General features: G+C 40.8%; 2 protein-coding genes across 5 annotated transcripts in view; one reads left to right on the top strand and one right to left on the bottom strand.

Annotated features, from left to right (window-relative positions):
* Positions 1-12850, bottom strand: part of wsb1 (WD repeat and SOCS box containing 1) — a 23600-nt gene extending 10750 nt beyond the window's left edge. Inside the window, exons 1-5 of one of the 2 annotated variants that reach the window (XM_060848337.1) lie at positions 12454-12850; positions 6757-6922; positions 5040-5299; positions 3311-3442; positions 1201-1301 (exon numbers count right to left, since the gene is read on the bottom strand). In XM_060848337.1, coding sequence (XP_060704320.1) covers positions 1201-1301; positions 3311-3442; positions 5040-5299; positions 6757-6922; positions 12454-12493 — 699 coding nt within the window. In that variant the 5' untranslated portion in view covers positions 12494-12850. Of the gene's footprint in view, positions 1-1200; positions 1302-3310; positions 3443-5039; positions 5303-6756; positions 6923-12453 lie in introns of both variants that reach the window. The other variant, XM_060848336.1, reaches the window with a different exon arrangement.
* The window catches only part of LOC132830553 (uncharacterized), a 20547-nt gene continuing 12624 nt past the window's right edge, over positions 12301-20223 (top strand). For all 3 annotated transcript variants that reach the window (XR_009646387.1, XM_060848339.1, XM_060848338.1), the window contains exon 1: positions 12301-12940. Coding sequence is in view for 1 of the 3 variants with exons in the window: in XM_060848339.1 (XP_060704322.1) it covers positions 12840-12940 (101 nt within the window). In the remaining 2 variants the exon portion in view is untranslated. The remainder of the gene's footprint in view (positions 12941-20223) is intronic.

The raw sequence follows: 20223 nt of genomic DNA, 5'->3' as shown, positions 1-20223 counted from the left end.
TCTCTAAGTTCTTCCGTGCTGATATAATGTACCTGTTCAGTTCCTCCATCATTTTTTGTTCCCCATTACTACTTCTCCAGCCTTGTTTTCCAGCAGTCCAATGCCCATTCTTACCTTTTATATATCTAAAGAAAACACTTGCAATCTTCTTTTGCATTACTAGATGCCTTACTCTCCTTTCAATATCCTTCCCCTTACTTATTCTCTGTTGGATTTTCAAAGCTTCCTAATACTCTGGCTTCCCACTAATCTTCGCCACATAGTATGTTGTTTCTTTTGTTTTTAATGATGTTCCTGACTTCACTTTGTCCTCCTCTTAGTACACTTTCTTTCTTGGGCTGAATGTCTGAATGACAAGCTAATTTGATCAAACGCATCTTCAATAAGCACTGGGAGAATCAAGGTGTGGTGTGCGAACATGGCTTGTGTTGCGGTTAGAAATAAAGTAATTTACCAATTTCAAAAATCTGCCTCGCTTCATCTTATCTGATCTGACAGAGGTCTCAAAACAGGTTCGTCTATCCTCTTATTTAGAGAAAAAAACCCAATAAGTTATGAGGCATATATTAAGGAAAGGAGAAAATCCACCACAGGTGGTATTGCATTATGTCTTAGCAACAAGCAATGTAGGAAATAAGCCTCAAGACATCTTTCCCAGCAAATTAATGGCAATTATTTCAACAGCAAGAAAAGGTAGTGTTTATAGGTACTGGAACAAAATTACAACTAATATTGAATACTGGTTCAGCACCAGGAAGTAGCAAATTCTTATTCAAATCAGTGCATACATGAAGTCACATCCAATAGTCAAACCGGAAAGATACTTTCAAACATATTCTGCATGCATGCTCTGCAGCAAGATGCTAGAAATTCATCTATACAAGCAACTTTCAGTAACTACTCAATTATAGGCATTTTATGCTTACAATATGCTTAATATTACAGCCAGAGGACTAGACTAGCATAACATTAATGCCACAACTAAAGCTTGAATTTAACATTCCCAAGTTATGAGTTTAGAAATTTTTTTCCACATTGCAACACTATTATGCAATAACTTGCACAAACATTTTGATGACACCGAGCAAATTCTACCTCAAATGATTTATAGAGTCTAAAGCATGCTACTTCATAAGGACTATGATCAATGCATCAAACAACACTTCTTTTCCCCCCAAAAAAAGGAACTTGCACACGTACCGCTTTCCCAGCTCCAACAGAGCAGAGAATATTTGAATTTGGAGAGAAGGCACAGCAATACACCCAGTTGTGATGTCCTCTCAGTACAGTCACCATATTGCCTGTTTAAGAGATAATTGAACCCAAAATTTCAGATGGTCCAAGTCAAGCAAAAAGTATAAATCAAAGCAAATGTTCCACGTGCTCCACAGTACTAGAGAAAAGTCAAACTTACTCCTTAGAAGAGCAGATCAATCTTGCAATCTAATTTGTCTATATAGCCCAAAGCAGGAAAGAAGCTTTTACGGTCAAAAATGTAGCTTGCAGCTCCAAAACTCAAAATTATGCCAAATTCCATACTGAATCAAACTTTAAAGATATGAATTGAACAGCCTCCAAACCATTGGCTAGTTCATTCAGTATAGCACCTCTGCAGTTCCTGCCCCTGGAAACTTTTTTTTGTTAAAAATTCAAGTATGGGCACCACTGGCTAGCCAACATCTATTGATTGCCTCTAGTTGCTCTTGAGATGGTGAGCTGCCTCTTGAACTGATGTCCTGCAAGCAGACACACAATGCCAATTACGCAGGGAATTCCAGGATTTTGATGCAGCAAATAAAGGAATGGTGATCTATTTCCAAGTCAGGATGGCAAGTGGCTTGAGGGAGACTTGCAGATGGTGGTACTCCCATGTATTTGCTGCCCTCATCCTTCAAGATCGAAGAATTGTCCGTGGGTTTGGAAGGTGCTGCCTATGGATGAATTACTGCGATGCTTGGTGATAGTACAACTGCTTCTGAGTGTCAGTGGAGGAGGGAGTGGATTTTAACAAAGACTAAGGTCAATCTGGAGTCAACAAGTCAGAGCTAGCAAGTATACACAACAACCACTTACTCCCTAAACTCTGATCACATGGCAGTTTGATACTTGGCACCATTTCATGGGTTGGTAACCCAGAATTTGAGAACCTTCCAACATTTACTGACTAACAAAACAAACTTTCACTTGATTAGCGAGACAATAAGAAAAACACCTTTAACTTTCACCTCCCCGAGTTCAGGTTAGCCAGCAACTAACGGTAAAATGTATTATTAAAAAGTTTAAGGTAAAGCCATTCAAAGTTTTGAATCCATTCCACCAATCCAACTCTACCTTTATGAATAGAAACTCAGGACTCCACCACTGCCTCTGGCAGCACATTCCATACATGCACCACTCACTGCATGAAAATATTGCTCCTGAGGTCCCTTTTAAATCTTTCTCCCCCCACTTTAAACCAATGCCCCCCCCAGTTTTGGACTCCCCTACCCTGGGGAAAGGACCTTGTCTATTTGCCATAACCATTCCCATCGTGACTTTACAAACCTCTATTAAGTCACCCCTTAAGCCGTTAACGCTACAAGGAAAATAGCCCCAGCCTATTCAGCCTCTCACTATAGCACAAACCCTCCAACCCTGGCAACATCCTTGCAAATCTTTTCTGAACCCTTTCAAGTTTCACAACATCCTTCCTATAGGAGGGTGACCAGAACTGAACTCAATATTTCAAAGGTGGCTGAACCAATACCCCGAACAGCCACAACATGATCCCCCAAATCCAATGCTCAATGCACTAACCATTAACGGTAAAGGTACCCAGTCTACCCGTAACTCCACTTTCAAGTAACTATGAACCCAAGATCTCTTTGCTTGGCAACACTCCCTTGGACCTTACCATTAATTGTGAAAGTCTTTCCCTGATCTGCCTTACCTCACATTTATCTAAATCAAACTCCATCAGCCCATCTAATCAAGGTCCCACTGTATTCTGGAGTAAACTGCTTCACTGTCCAATACACTATCAATTTTTGTCATCTGTCAAACTCAGTATATAAAGATGCTCCCTTGCTGTGGAGTCCCTGCCTTAGCGGAAAATGTTGGTGCATTTTTCCTACCAAATGCCTTCCAATATTTTCAAAACCAACTAGCTTACCCATTCAAATTACTGAAGCAGCAGATTGTATTCTAATCTCTTTGATTTAAAGGCCAACATGCCATTAGGCTTAACATTACTCAATTTGCATGACCAAAACTAGTTGCTATTAAAGAAAAGCCCTCAAAATTGATGTAGGCACAGTGTTAAAAAACATACCATCATCCTTCAAATCCCAGACTCTCAGAGTTTTATCTCTTGATGCAGACACTAAGATAAGGCTGCCATCAGGTGCAAAGGTCAAATCCCGAACAACTTCATTGTGATCCATCAAATTAAGAAGGAATCTACCTGCAAGTTGAAGAGATGCTGATGCATTAAAAAGGTCAAGTTAAAGGCAATGATTAGTTTCAGAGCTCAACGTGATTGGCAAAATAGGCCCTCAGTTTATTGGCTATCAAACTGTTGGAATACTATGTTTTTAATAGTTCTTTTAACATTAAACTTCTAGTAGGTTCTTAAAAGGAATTCAGAAGTTATCCCAAATCATTAAAGTCATGTAAGTGAGGTTACAAACATCAGCACGTTTGCAATTAAGAAACAGAAATGCACAATTGCATGAATGGGTCTGTGACAGCCAAGTGCATTGAAAGAGTTTGGATCCAAGACAAACGGATAAAATGCGCCCTATGATCGGTCAACTTTAAACACCGTAAATTGGTAAAGAATAGGATTGTTGAAGAAATTCTGCTCTTTTAGGCATGATTTCCATTTCAAACTGAATTTCCCCAGCAGTTTCAGAATTAGGAGCGTACAATGCACGGCAGTATTCCACTACCTGGCCACCTGAAATTAACAGGTGTGTAACTGACGGTTACATTCTCCTTAGAAATCAAAAGGATTGTTACCTTTGACTTTTCCTTTGCTGCACCATGTAATGTACAAATAGCTGTTAATAATTCTATAGAGGGGTATGTTTTGTTAGTGCTTCACATAATTGGTGCTCTCCTTCATTAGGGGCACAAATGCATTACTACAACATGTTAAAAGGTTACTTATGTAGAGTTACAACTGAACCAGATAAGAGGGGGACAAAAAAAAAGTGTCAGGCTGAAAATTTGCTGATGCTTCCTCACATGTTAAGTCAACACATGCTCTATTACTTGAAATCCAATCTGTGAATTTCACCTGGTTAGGCATTTAATAATTAGCCCCAGCAGCAGACAGTCAAGGCCACATTTACAGAATGAGCTGATGCTGTGCAGTTACCCAGTCTGTTTGGATTCTCCAATACAAATAGTGAGGTCAGTATTCGAGATGGAAACGAGTAAATTACATCACCTGGAAGGAGTACTGGGTTTTGGACATTGAGGTGGTAATATGACAGGCCTTACACCTGAAAGAATTCCACATCAATCAAAAACACAAGACACCCTACACAACATGATCAAGTAACCAAATGAATCAAACAACCACTGAGATTAAAGTTTCCCCAATTGTCACGGCACAAAAGGCATTCAAATCATCTCAGCCTAAAAGCACCAAAATTGTTGCAACAGACATAATCCAAGTGGCATCATTAAGAAGGGATAAGAATCTACAAGTTAAAAACAAACAGGATCACAGGTGAAATAATAGATGAGTAATCACTGTTTAGGGACAAATGGACAAGACTGCTCAATCCCAAAAAATAAAAATTACACTAAGACAGCTTTCAATAAACAGATACTTAAGATTTCAATTAAATGGGGTACTCAAATGGCCTGCACTCATTATTTTTTTGTTTCTAAATTGTAATCTGTGGACATTATGAAGTGGCAATGACATGTATGCTTTATTAGACATGTGTGCTTTATTAGACATGTGTGCTTTATTAGAATTACACGATTCCAATCCGCATTGCTAACTTGATCAAGTGTCTAATCATCAGTTAAGAGAATCTTGTTACCTGTGTACACATCCCAAATTTTGATACGCCCATTGCTCAGGCCAGTCGCCAGCAGTAACTGGTCTTGGCCAAATTTGAATCGATGCCATTCAATGTTCACACAGCGACTCTGTTTTTCAGGTACAGAAGAGCCAAAAGCAAGGGCCCACACAATATCACCACAGTCTATAGTGTGCTCTTCTGGGTGATTCTTCTGACTGTAGCCATTTTGTTTCCTGAGAACTTTATTGACTGCATTATCATGCTCATTATCATACAATCTTCTGGAAAGAATAAGGTTTAAAATTAATTACAAGGACTAATATTCCAGAAAGATAATATAATGCGACAAATTATTCAAACAGCAAAAATGTCTCTGGGTAAACAAACCAAGGTCTCACAATTACAGTACATGATCTGTATCACAGTAAGTTTGTCAACTGGGCAGCAGCATACTAAGTTAAAAAAATTGTGTTTATCAGATTTAAAACGTTAATCATTTTCCAAACAAAAATAAATTAGCACATTCACATCACAGGTTGTTTTTAAAAGCTTTCCGATGACAGAGTTACACTAATGGTTTACTAAATAAATTTGCCTTTATGAACAGATTGTGGGCCTTCTATCTTCTTAATGAATACAAACAGCTGCATCAGCAACAATATAAATCAAACATATTACTGCTGTCACGTCAGTTGTCAACTTATTGACAAGCACATTACGACAAAAACTGATAATCTAACTGCCATCAATGTCTGACCAGAAAACAAAATAGCACTTTGTGAAACCAACAAAGATCTTTGTTGCACAAGATCTGGTGCAGTAACACGGAGTCCAAGACAATAGAGTAAAACAGTAAATACAATGAGAACTATGTTCAACAAGAAAAACAAATTGCTAGAAAAACTCAGCAGATCTCACAGCTTATGTGCAGGCTTCTGAAGAAGGGTTATCAGATCCAAAACGTTAACATCTTTCTTTCCACAGATGCTGCTGGACCTGCAGTGTTTTTCCAGCAACTTCAATTTTTGTTTCATATTTCTTTGGTTTTGTTTTTGTCTTTGTGAAATAAGATCCTATTGCTTCAGCCTAAACTTTTCCTTTTTCAAAATAATACATAGCTACCTTATAATCAATTTAGTAGCTGCTGGTAAATATCCATCTTCATGCAAGTAACTAACATGTTTATGAGAACTGCACAGTATTCACCGATGACAAGGAATGAACTGACTCAACGCCATAATTTTATCACTAGCTGACTACCTTGAATTAGAATGACATCAATTCAAATCTGCAATGCTCTTTCCTTCCAACTAATACTTATTTGTAAGGGTGCCTGATCATGTTTGGTAAAACAATTTAGCAAGGTAGGTATTATTTATTAAAAATAATAACATTGTTCCTAATTAGGTTTAGGTAACAAAATTGACATTTGACTCTGCATGTTCAAATTGAAAGGCAAACCTGTCCTTAAAGTAATGAAAGGAATCACAAAGGAAGACTTCCTCTTGATGGAGGAGTTCATGTCCTAAAACCTCATGCACTTTACAATTAATGACAATGTTGAGTGTGTGGTGCTGGAAAAGCACAGCAAGTCAGGCAGCGTCTGAGGAGCAAGAAAATCAACATTTCAGACAAAAGCCCTTCATCAAGAATTAATAACAATGTCTCAACACTAAATTAGAGAACTTGTTTTGAAACTGAACTTTAAGGTATTGTCTAGCGAAAGAGTACTCACTTATTTTCACACAGAGACCAAGGAACCAACTTTACTACACGATGTCCTTTCGACCAAGCAAAATATGAGCCATCAGGTGCAAAAGCCACAGTCCAGGTTTCACGGCCAGACTTTTGCTCAAATGGGGCAACAGGTGCCCAAAGGTCAGCAATAAGCCGGGCCTGTGCTGTAAATAAAAACAAGGCAACATTCAACTTCGAGAAGACAACACCAATTAAAAAGTACAGTTTTATTTAGCACAACTTCAGAAACTACCAAGGAGAAGCCACAGGCAGGACTTTAATCAGGGCAAGACAGATCAGAAAAAGAACAAAGACATGTTCAGATTAATCAGTGAATCATCTGCACAACACTCAATGACATGCTGCAAGATACACCTGCTGGACATACAAAACTGCCCTCGCCCTGCCTAGACTAAACAAATATTATGCACAAGCATTTACTGTGAATAAGCATATAGAAGTTAGAGAAAATGGAGAAGAACAGAGGAACCATGTTTAGCGGAAGGACACAGGCGGGCAGTATTAAATCCGGATAATATGGATTAGCTAAGTATTGGGACCTTGTGATCTTGTCATATAATTCAATATTTGGACAATCGAATGCTGGATAAACAAGGTTCATTGGTAAACAGCAACCCCTTCAAAAAGTCCATATTACAGAGGTGGTAGTGCCAGATGTCTTAAAATGCATAACGATCAATAAATCCCTAGGACTTGATTAGGTGTTCTAGAACTCTGTGGGAAGTTAGTGAAATGGTTGCTCGACCCTTTGCGATATTTGTATCATCGCTCGCCACAGGTGAGGTGCCGGTAGACTGGAGGTTGGCTAACGTGGTGCCACTATTTAAGAAAGGAGATCAGGAAAAGCCAGAGAACTATAGACTGGTAAGCTTGACGTCAGTGGTGGGCAAGTTGCTGGAGGCAATCCTGAGGAAAGGCAAGACTGATTAGGAATAGTCAACATGGCTTTGTGCATGGGAAAATGTGTCACTAATTTGATTGAGATTTTTTAAATAATAAAGAGGATTGAAGAAAGCAGAGTAGCGGAGGTGAGGTGGAATTCAGTAAGGCATTTGACAAGGTTCTTTATGGTAAACTGGTTAAACAGTTAGATCACATGGAATACAAAAAGAACTAACCAAATGGATACAGAACGACTCAAACGTAAAAGACAGTGGTGGTGCAGGGTTGCTTTTCAGACTTCGACTAGGGGTATGCACAAAGGATTAGTGTTGGGTCCAATGATGTGGATGTGAACAAAGCAGGTATGGTTAGCAAGTTTGCAGATGACACCAAAATTGGAGGTGCAGTGGACAGTGAAGGTTACCTGAGTACAACGGGATCTTGATCAGATGAGCCAATAGGCAGAAGAGTAGCAAATGGAGTTTCATTTGGATAAATGAGAGATGCTACATTTTGGAAAAACAAATCAGGACAGGACTTATACACTAAATGGTAAGGTCCTAGGGTGTGCTGCTGAACAAAGATCTTGGAGCACAGGTTCATATCTCCTTGAAAGTAAAGTCACAGGTAGATAGAGTAGTGAAGGTGATGTTTGGTATGCTTGCCTTTTTTGGTCAGTACATTGAGCATAGGAATTAGGAGGTCATGTTGCAGCTGTACTGGACATCAGTTAGGCCACTACTGGAATACCAAGCACAATTCTGGTCTCCAGATTTAAAAGGAGCCTGAAGGACAACTTTTTCAGAAGGTGATGAGTGTATGGAATGAGCTGCCAGAGGAAGTGATAGAGGCAGGTACAATTATAACACGTAAAAGGCATCTGGATGGGTACATGAATTGGAAGGGTTTAGAGGGATATGGGCCAAATACTGACAAGTGGGACTAGACTAATTTAGGATATCTGGTTGGCATGGACGAGTTAGACCGAAGGCTCTGTTTCCATGCTATATAACTTTATGATTCTGTGACTAAGTCTTGGGCAGAAAATGGCAACTCCGGTTCATACTGCAACACAGCAAAACTAATAAGACAAAAAAAATTCAGCAACTGGAATGAAAGTCTGGTCAATGCTTGCAAGGACCTTGAATTGGCACCTGGAAATGAAACATTTACCAATAAAATATTAAATGTTATCATACCTAAAGCCAAGCCATTTAGTCCAAGCAGTTCATGCACTATTTGAGCCTCATCTTTTCTCACTTAAAAGCACCTAATGTATTCATCTCTCCCTCAAAACACTTAGCTAGTGATCTCTGATGTTTACACTATGCACTACAACTACTGCAGTAGTTCCAGAATCTTACTATTTTCCTGGACGTCTTCAAAATTGCACAATGGATATAGATTTTTTGACAACTAAACAGATAACAATTACTTCTATATGTTAACTAGTTTTTGGAGACCAATATAGTGCAACAATTTCTAAAGTCAACAGATAATTGGCTTGGGCATCCCATCATTTGACAAAAAAACTCATGTATGTAAAGTTAAGGTATATAGAACAAAGAAAATTTACAGCCCACGAACAGGCCTACGGCCCTCCAAGCCTGACCCAATCCAAATCTACTGTCTAAACTGTCACCCAATTCCTAAGCATCTGCATCCCTCTGCTCCCCACCTACTCACTCATCTGTCCAGATGCATCCTAAATGAAGCTACCGTGCCTGCCGCTACCACCTCTGCCGGCAACGTGTTCCAGACACCCACCACCCTATGTGTAAAGTACTTGCCGCGTGTATCCCCCTTAAACTTTTCACCTCTCACCTTAAAATCATGACCTCGCATTATTGAATCCTTCGCGCTGGGAAAAAGCTTATCTCTATCCACCCTGTCTATACTCTTCCTGATTCTGTAAACATCAATCAGGTCTCCCCATAATCTTCTTTTTTCTAACGAAAACAAACCTAATCTACTCAACCTATCTTCATAGCTAGCACCTTCCATGCCAGACAACATCCTCTCCAAAGCTTCCACATCCTTTTGGTAATGTGGTGACCAGAACTCTACACAGTATTCTAAATGCAGCTGAACCAACATCTTGTACAATTTTAACATGACTTGCCAGCTCTTATACTCAATACTCCGTCCAATGAAGGCAAGCGTACTATATGCCTTCTTGACCACTCTATCCAGCTGGGCAGCAACCTTCAGGGTACAATGGACCTGCACACCCAGATCTCTCTGCCCATCAACTTTTCCCAAGGCTCTTCCATTCATTGCATAATTTGCTCTAGAATTAGACTTGCCTAAATGCATCACTTCACATTTGTCTGGATTGAACTCCATCTGCTACTTCTCCGCCCAACTCTCCAGTCTATCTATATTCAACGGTATTCTTTTGATAGTCCCTTATGCTTTCTGCTACTGCACCAATCTTTGCGTCATCTGCAAACTTGCTGATCATGCCAACAGTGCCCCCTTCCAGATCATTTATGTATATTACAAACAAAATGGTCCCACCACTGACCCCTGTGGAACACCACTGGGCACCTTTCTCCATTTCTCACACACAATAATAAACTGTATCACATGGTAAACCACTTGTTCTGAAGAACTGCATTTGAGACAAAACATGAACTCTTTCACTCTGCTCTGATTTTTACCAGAATTCTTATACATGTCCAGCACTTTTTTTCCCCTCAAGATTTCCAGCATCCATGGAAGAATGCTTTTAAATAAATGCATCATGGGATCAGTACTTCAATTTGTAGTTGGCCAAGGGTACACCAATTTCTTATTCTCATCCAAATACATATTAAACACTGGCCAGAATGACAAATCATGCTACTAACATATCAGAAAGTGAGCCAACCAGCTGTATGCTTCATCTATTGACGTACATCATTTGTAACACCAATGCATGATACCACAATGCAACAAGCCATTGTACTGATACAACCAAACCACACTCCCTTTCATGTTCAAGGCCACCTCACAGCATTTATGTAGAAACCATGAAGATCTCTGACTGGCCCCAGCTGAAACTTCATAACAACAATGAGCTTTAAACCTAATGTAATCACTTTGCTCGGCACAAATAATACAGGATACAAATTTTCATATTCTATATGAACACTACCTTTGCAATACTTTACTTTTGATGTGAAATAGAGGAATATATACAGAAATGCCTTCAAACAACTATCGTTTGCTGCTTGTGCAGATTACCACCAACCACAGAACTTAAATTTATTTTATAAGTGAAGGTGCTACCGCACCACAATATATTTAAAACTATCATTAGTATACAGTCTTAAATGGTTAAAAGTAGCCGGAGGGGAAATGACTCCTTCTGGAGGCTTCGCTGTGTTTACAATAAATTGGGGCCACATTGCAACTCTTGGCCACAGCAAACTTCTTCGCAGATTCCGTCTAAGTAGTCAACCCTGCTCACGAGGAGTCTATCTCCAAGCTGATCAAGCAAAAGAGTTTTATGCTAATGACAGCAACAACTGTGGGAGCATGGTTGGCACTGCAGGATATAAACGCAAGGACATTTTCTAGTCATGGACTTTTTGTAAAAGGTGGATTGAGTGAACGCCAAAAGCAAGATACATTTTTAAAGGCTTATGATCGTATATGATTTCTACTACAGAGGAAAACAAATTGGACATTGACCAGACCAAACTTCATGAAATGAGAATATGCTCTTAATAGAAAAGGGGTAGGCACGAAGACTTGGAAAGCATGACTCAGTGCATGACCAAAGATTAATCAAAAGTGTGGTATTAAAAGCAAGCAAGGTGGCAGAGTCCGGGTGGGAATTAACACAAGAGCCGAGGAAAGACAAAACTGTCAAAGGTACAAAGAGAGTGCTCCTAAAGAACTTTTGTTTGTAAGTGGAAGAGAGGAGGAGAGAGAGTGGACAGCAGATAAATAGTTAAGAAATGTTCAGTGAAAATTCAATAAAAAGGTCAAGGGTCAGTTTCAGATTGACCACAGACAAGTATCTTGCATTAATTAAACCGAGTGATTCAATAATGAAGTCTCAATACCACGTCAGCATAACAGCAAACAATATCCTTCCAAATATATGTTTTAAAAATCTCACTAAAGTCCACACTCCAGGTTAGATTTCAATAATAAACCACCAGTAATATTTTGTACTAAGTTGATTCACTTTCAAGAGTTTTTTTTAAATTGTATTTTCAAGAGCAGAAAATGATAAGAAATATTAATCCAAAATGTTTCTAAATACAGACAATAGCCTGGTGAATTTCAACACTACAGCTTATCTTAAACTTGGAGAGAATTTTTGTACTATACACTACAGAGTGAAGACTTGAAAGGCACAGAAAAGTAACAGGGGCATTAACTAATGTCAAAGAACAATTAGTCGGGGGAGGGGGGGTGGTAACTTTTGACAGCCAAATAGCATTTCACTTTCAAACCAAGATCCAAACTGCACAAAAGCAGGGATAAGGAATTCACGTTTGTCAGCGGGGAAGCATTCCACCAAATTAAGGCGTTTCTTGGCCCCTTGGTGCAATTAAAAAGATTCGAGTAAAGCCTTCGCCCCACCTTCCCCCACAACCAATAAAAAGTAAACTTACACCCCACCCCACCAAAATAAAACGTGGCTGTGCAGGCCCTGCTCGAGTTCCCATGGCAGCCCCGCGGCACGTGGGTGGGGGGAGTGTACCCCGCCCCTGGCTGGGATCCAGTTCCAACCAGCGCTGGGCGGTCACCCCTCGCCCATTGCCCACCGACCCACCCACTCCCGCGAACTTACCTATTTCATTCTCGTTGACAAATTCTGGGAAGCTGGCCATCTAAGGCGGACACGATACGATCTCTGGAAATCAGCGATGCCGAGAGAGTTTTCCTTTTCCCTCCCCTTCAACAGAGCGGCTACGCGGGGGAGAAAAACAAATCGAAAAGCTGGCGGTACCGGGGCAGCTGGCCGGCTTTAAAATTAAAAATAAAACCCGCCCGGATTTTTTTTCTTCCCAAGTGGGAACTTGGAATGAATTCGAACTGGATTAACCGTTCTCGCCGCTGTGGCTTGATTTTTAAAAAAAAAGAGTTTGACGGTACGTCTACTGCTCGGAAGAGGACGAGCACTGAATAAACCGAGCGTCTTGCTCGAGCCACTCATATACCTTCGGGTGTCTCAAAATGGCCGCCGGCCGGCTCTGGCACCGCCTGGACAACGTCATGACGTCAGGGCTGCCCCGTCCCCGCCCAGCGGAGCCGTGCCCCCACCCCCTCCCCCTCAGGTGAGTACGTGCGCTCGAGCACGAGTCTGTAGCTGGTGGGGAAAGCCAGCAGAAGTAGTGGAGTTAAGGTAAAGGAGGTGAAAATGAGTGTCAAGGGAATTGTATATTGGGGAGGTTTTTTTTGCATAGTTGTGCAAGTATGTAGAGCAACATTTACAGCATTTAAATATGCAGAGCAACTCTTACAGTATTTACATATGTTCACAGTGGTGCAGCTAGTGGCTTGAAAGTTTGAGAAGTTGTCTGGTCACTAGAAAGGTCGATATAACTCAATGCTATAGAGAGTTCAGTGTTGCAGTGTAATATTTACAAAAAAACAGGCTATTTGCAAAGGCTGTAACATTATACATTCGTCTATGTAGAAGGAAATTGATTCTATGTTAATGCTCTTACTTGGAGGTATTCTGCACTGAGAATCTGCCTTCCACATGACAGAAGGGGGCTGTTTAGCCAGTAGTACTGATTAAGGATGATTAGCCATGATGACATTGAATGGTAGTGCAGGCTCGAAGGGCAGAATGGCCTACTGCTGTACCTATTGTCTAGTACATCTTGAGACTTGAAAGAACTCTGCTCTTCTCCAGCTGTCATACTGGAAGGATCAAGGACTAGAGCATACCAATTAGGAAGCACTAGTGACTTAGTCATAGCGATGTACAGCATGGAAACAGACCCTTCAGTCCAACCTGACCAGATAGCCCAACCCAAAATAGTCCCACCTGCCAGCACCTGGCCCATTTCCCTCCAAACCCTTCCTATTCATATACCTATCCAAGTGTCTCCTAAATGTTGCAGTTGTACCAGCCTTCACCACATCCTCTGGCAGCTCACTCCATACACGTACCACCCTCTGAAAAGAGTTGCCCTGTTGGTCTCTTTTATATTTTTCCCCTCTCACCCTAAATCTATGCCCTCTAGTTCTGGACTCCCTGACCCCAGGGAAAAGACTTTACCTATTTACCCTGTCCATGCCCCTCATAATTTTGTAAACCTCTATAAAGTCACCCCTATTATCTTTTGTAGTTCTAACTCTTTTAACACATACTGTTCCCACTACCACTGTTTCTGGTAGGGAACTCTGACTCCCCACCCCAGTTTTTAAAAGACTTATTGACATTTCCACTTTTTAAAGGATTGTTGTAAACTATGGCCTCTAATTTCCAATGTGCAATTTTTAGTATTCCATTATCAGCTAGAACATGTCTCCTAACTTGCTTCTTGAAATTCTTTGCATTATGAGAAACAAGCTGTGGTGAGGTTTTGTTGTGTTTTTTACTCTTCCATTCCCAAATGGTAATGACTCATGTCCATGGAATGTCTCCAGAACAGTTAGTTGTTTATGACCAGTGCAGACTTGAGGCAAAGGTCCTTTTTTCTATGTTTATGACTCTCACTTTTGTCCCCAGGGACAGGGGTCAATCACACTAACAGCATTTCATTTGTAAATCACCTATAACACCCCAACTTTGTTGTGGGGAAGGAAATGTAAGAATGATAAGTTAGGGCCATGGGAATGGGACCAATATACAGCTCTTTCAAAGAGCGGATTCAATCATAGTAGATCAGATCATTCAAAGCATTCCTGGTTAAACATATTACTGACTCATGTCAAGATTAGAGTGGTGCTGGAAAAGCACAGCAGGTCAGGCAACATCCGAGGACAAGGAAAATGGATGTTTCAGGATGAAGGGCTTTTGCCTGAAACGTTGATTTTCCTGCTCCTTGGATGCCGCCTGTCCTGCGGTGCTTTTCCAGCATGACTCTAATCTTGACTCTAATCTCCAACATCTGCAGTACCCACTTCTGCCTATACCGCTGACTCAGGTCAGTTCCTGGCCAGACAGAAAAAGCAGCAAACTTGTGCTGTACGTCTCTATGATTCAATGTCTCCATTGTGAATATGCAGAGGTGAGTTGGAACATTGGAGAGAGCACACAAATATTTACATAATTGATCTGTGTTTGAACTTTCAAGCACCAATTGCTCACAGATGGAAGAGTTTTGATGGTCGTGCGTTAGACTTAGTATCCAACTCAGGAGTCATCGAACCGGAATGAAAGCAAATCATCCACGATACTTAGGGCAGATGGGGCAAATGGCTTCCTTTTGTGCTGTATAATTTTGTGACTGATTGCAAAAACAGATACAGACAAACAAGATGCCAGTTCAAAGGAGGAAAAATTGCATGAGGTGACAGAGCTTGGTCAAAGAGGAAACATTTGAGGGAGAGTGGGGTAATTACACATTAACATGCTAGGCAATAGAAGGCATGACTGCCAGTGTCAGTTTGAAAAGAAGGAGGTTACAAGACAGTATATGAAGGTGAAGGAGCTACAAGGTTCAAATCCCTCTAAAATAGTTGGAGTTCATCTCCTTGAAGAGAAGGAGGTTTAGAGGATATTTTGATAGAGGTTTTCAAAATTGTGAGCGGGCTGTGTAGAGTAGATGAGAGGCTAATTCCACTGTAAGAGAAAGAACACAATAAGAGGGCATAGATTTCAAGGCATGTGACACGGGTGAAATAAAGAAAAGCTTTTTCATTTAAGAAATGGAATCCACTGCCTGTAAATGTGGTGGAGGCATGCTCAATTGAAATATTCCAGAGGGTAATGCATGAGTAGGAGAAAGTGAGGATTGCGATGCTGGAGGTCAGAGTCGAGAGTATGGTGCTGGAAAAGCACAGCAGGTCAGGCAGCATCTGAAGAGCAGGAGAATCAATGTTTCAAGCATCAGTCTTTCATCAGGAATGAAGCATGTGGGTCAGGGCTGAGAGATAAATGAGAGGAGGTAGGGGTTGGGGGTAGGTAACTGGGAAAGTGAGATGGGTGAAGGTGAGGGAGAAGGTGATAGGTCAGAGGGGGGCAGTAATGGACAGGTCTGGAGGGCAGTGCTGAGTTGGAGGCTTGGAACTGGGATAATGTGGGAGGAGGGGAGATGAGGAAGCTGATGAAATCCATATTTATCCTATGTGGTTGCAGTGTTCCAAGGCAGAATATGAGGCCTTCATTCTCCAGGCGTCGGGTGTTCACTGCTTGGAGGAGCCCCAAGACTTGATGGAGGGGGAGTTGAAGTGTTCGGCCACAGGACGGTGGGGTTGGTGGATACGTAAAACAGGGTATCCGCTAACTGGATCATAGGTCTTACAGCACGTTCGCTAACTGAACCTCAGAACATCTCTGGACATCTGCACCCACCAACCCCACCGCCTGTGGCTGAACACTTCAAAGGAGTGGGAGAGGGAGTTTCCTGATTTCTCTTCCTCCTACATTATCCCAGTCCCAAGCCTCGGACTCGGCACAGTCCTCTAGACCTGCCCATCATGGCCCCCACTTACCTATCAGCTTCTCCCTCACCTTCATCCACCTATTGCTTTCCCAAATGCCTCTCCCCAATCCCCCCCCCCCCCCCCCCCCCCGCCCCCCCATTTATCACTCTGCCCCCGACTCACAAGCCTCATTCGCTGAAGGGCTTATGCCCGAAATGTCTAATCTCCTGCTCCTTGAATGCTGCCTGATCTGCTATGCTTTTCCAGCACCACACTCTCGGCATTGAATAATTGTTTGGATAGAAATTGTGTGGAGATAAGGGAGGGAGATTGGCACGAGGTAATAAAATAGGTGCAGGCACAATGGACTAAATGGTCCATGAGTATTTTAAGTTGCAGTGAAGGACTGAAAACACAAGGGGAAAATGTAAAGGAGATGGGAAGAGTACAATAAACATTAACAATTCATTGTCCTTCCATTTGATGAAATATAGTGAATATTTCCACTAGAGTATAGAAGACTATTAGACAATTCACCTGAGATTTCAAATTCTGAATGGCTTTAGAAGAAGTTAGGGTAGAATGTTGCCTCTGGTTGGGATTCTTCCTGACCTCTCCGCCCCCACCCCACTCCGGCCTATCACCCTCACCTTGACCTCCTTCCACCTATCACATCTCCATCGCCCCTCCCCCAAGTCCCTCCTCCCTACCTTTTATCTTAGCCTGCTGGACGCACTTTCCTCATTCCTGATGAAGGGCTTATGCCCGAAACGTCAAATTTCCTGTTCCTTGGATGCTGCCTGACCTGCTGCGCTTTAACCAGCAACACATTTTCAGCTCTAGTTGGGATTGACTGGACAGATGTAAATAAAGTTAATACAACTGCAAAAAGGAAAAGATTGGGAAAATTTTCTTTAGCTAATGTGGATGTAATATGTTGCCTCAAATGAAAAATAACGTATTTCTGTAACACCATTCATGAATTCAGTACATTCAAAATATTTTAGAACCAGCTAACTACCTGTGAACCCTACCATTGGAAGAACAAGGGTACCCGATGCATGCAAATACCACCACCCTTCAAATTTCCCTCCAAGTCTCATACATCCAAACATTGAACTATATCACTGTTTTCTCGTTGACCCCAATTAAAATCTCTTCCTGTCAGCAATATGGTGCACCTACACTCCATGGACTGCAGTGGTTCAATAATCCAGTTTACCCTACCTTCTCGGGCAAATGGATACAGGCAATAAAAGCTGGCCGAGCCAGCGACAGCCACATTGTTTTTGTTTCATTTCACATGCACACACTTGTAGGAATTAGGGCATCAACTGAGAGCAAACTCCCACAAAAAGCAATGTCTTAATAAGATAAGAATCTCGCAACACCAGGTTATTGTCTAACAGGTTAATTTGGAAGTACTAGCTTTGAGGGTGCTGCTCCTTCACTAGAGCTCTGAAAGCTAGTACTTCCAAATAAACCTGTTGGACCATAACCTGGTGTTGTGTGATTTTTAACTTTGTCCATCCCAGTCCAGCACCTCCACAACATTAATAATAAGATGGTATGCTTTTTGTAATCTGTGTTTTGTTGGAATAGTGCCATGAGACCCTTTACTTATATCTGAAGCATAGACAGAGCCTCAAATGACAGGATCACCAAACATGCGATTTTTAAAAAAATTAATTCGCCCGTGGGACGTGGGAGGTGCTGGCTGAAACAGTACTTATTGCCTATTCCTTAATTGGTCTTGAGAATGTGGTGGTATCCCCCTCAATAGGGTAAATAGGCAAGGTCTTTTCCCTGGGGTGGGGGGGTCCAAAACTAGATGGTATAGGTATAAAGTGAGAGGGAAAGATGTAAAAGGAACCTAAGGGGCAACTTTTTCATGCAGAGATTGGTGTATTTATGGAAAGAGCTGCTAGAGGAAATGGTAGAGGCTGGTACGATTACAACCTTTAAAAGACATCTGGATGGGTTTTTGAATAGGAAGGGTTGGGGGGGGATATGGGCCAAATGCTGCCAAATGGGACTAGATTTATATAGGCTATCTGGTTGGCATGCACAAATTGGACCAAAGGGTCTGTTTCTGTGCTGTGTATCTCTGACTCTATCCGTGGCCATCGCATGCTTTGGATAACATTTGTGATGTGTTTGGAGAACGCTGCCTTTACAAAGAGGGAACAGTTAAAGCCTTGTGAATGCAGACATTTGGAGGAACAATGACATTCATTTTAGAAATGAAAACAGAAAATATTGGAAATACTGTGTCAGGGAACATCTGGAGAGAGAGTAAAAATAGAGTTTATAGTTTGGATTTACTGAACAGCGCTGAGACGTTAACTCTGTTGCTCTGCTCACAGGTGCATGCCTGGCCTGCTAAATATTTTCAACAATTTCTGTTTTTGTTTTAAATTTCCAATATCTGCACTATATTGCTTTGGCATGTTTTAGATTGTTGTCACAAAGAACAGTACAGAAATGTTGGAGAAAATGTGTTTTGTTCTGTCCTATTGAAATATCTAGTGTGGAACTTTCTTTTCAAAATAAGATGCATTAGATTCAACAAGAAATTAATTAATTTTAAAGAAGGAAATGTTAATAGATTTGAAATGATCAAAATCCTAGATTCCAAATAGAAATTCAGTGTTAATTGAGGACAAGCTATCTCTGTTTCAATGAATGAGGAATTAATCAACCCCAATTGAAACTCCTGTAAGTTTATGCAGCAGATGCAGCTATGATGAGTGAGACAGAACTGGGACATTATGTACATAACTGATCTGTGGGTGTGGACATTTGCCCAGTGGCAATGAAATGACTGATCTAAATATAAGGGTAATTATAAGAATCAGATACCTTCCTGAAAACTAAGTCTTTCAAGCCTGTTGCTTCCAAATCTTTTCACAATATTGTTTGGTTTTATTTAAATTCATTTATTGTGAATTTATTCTTTAAAAATTGATCAAGGGTTATTAATTCTCTTCTTTTAGCTCTCCAGTTTGCTGAGTTAAAGTGTTCCCAAGAACCCACTGCCTGTGGGTGTGGCTATTTGCCCAGTGGCAGTGAAATGACTGATCTAAATGCAAGGGAAATTATAAGGATCAGGTATCTTGCAGATAGCTATAAGTTTTTCAAGCAATTTGTTGGATTGCTTCTAATGTTTTGCACAATAATATTTGATTTAAGTTGTTTGTTGTGAATCTGAAAGAGATTGATTGAGGGTGAGTAATTCTCTGACTTAACTTGACCATTTGCTGTTGCCAATATATATAAGAGGGACATACACTTAAATTCAGTGTGGAAATATAGTTTAAACATTTTTTAAAATCACTCAAAGGCTGCAAGTATTGCTGGCAAGTCCAACATTTATTATCCATCTCTAACTTCTCTTGAGAAGGTGGTACTGAGCTGTCAAGTAAAAAAAAAATCCATTGTAGTATTGAAAATTGCAGGTTACATTCTCTTGTCTATGTTGAATTAACTAATGTGGATGCTCCATCTTTGCAGGTTAAAGTCAATCAGAATGTATTGGGCTTGGTTGCAATGTCCCTTCCTCACCAGAGAAAATGGCCACTTTGGGAACATACAAGAGGATAAAGGTAGACAGGGTAGAGAAAAAGGCATTTGGTACACTTGCCTTTATTGGTAAGTGCATTGAATATCAGAATTCGGAGGTCATTTGCAGCTGTATGAGGCATTGGTTAGGCTTCTTTTGGAATACTGCATTTGATTCTGGTCTGAAGACAAAATGCTGGGAATCACAGCAGGTTTGATGAAAAGTCATCTAGACTCGAAACGTTAGCTTACTCTCTCTACAGATGCTGCTTGACTGTTGTGATTCCCAGCATTTTTATTTTCAGGACAGATTACCGCATCTGCAGTAATTTGCTCCTTCAATTCTGGTCTCCTTGGTATTGGAAAAATGTGAAAATTGAAAGGGTTCAGAAAAGATACAAAAGGATATTGCCAGGGTTGGAGGGTTTGAGCTATAGGGAGAGGCTAAATAGGCTAT

Source organism: Hemiscyllium ocellatum, chromosome 31 (genome assembly GCF_020745735.1).
Source record: "Hemiscyllium ocellatum isolate sHemOce1 chromosome 31, sHemOce1.pat.X.cur, whole genome shotgun sequence".
NCBI classification, from domain to species: Eukaryota; Metazoa; Chordata; class Chondrichthyes; order Orectolobiformes; family Hemiscylliidae; genus Hemiscyllium; species Hemiscyllium ocellatum.
The sequence above is the reverse complement of the archived record's forward strand: the minus strand, read 5'-3'. Positions and strand labels throughout refer to the sequence as shown.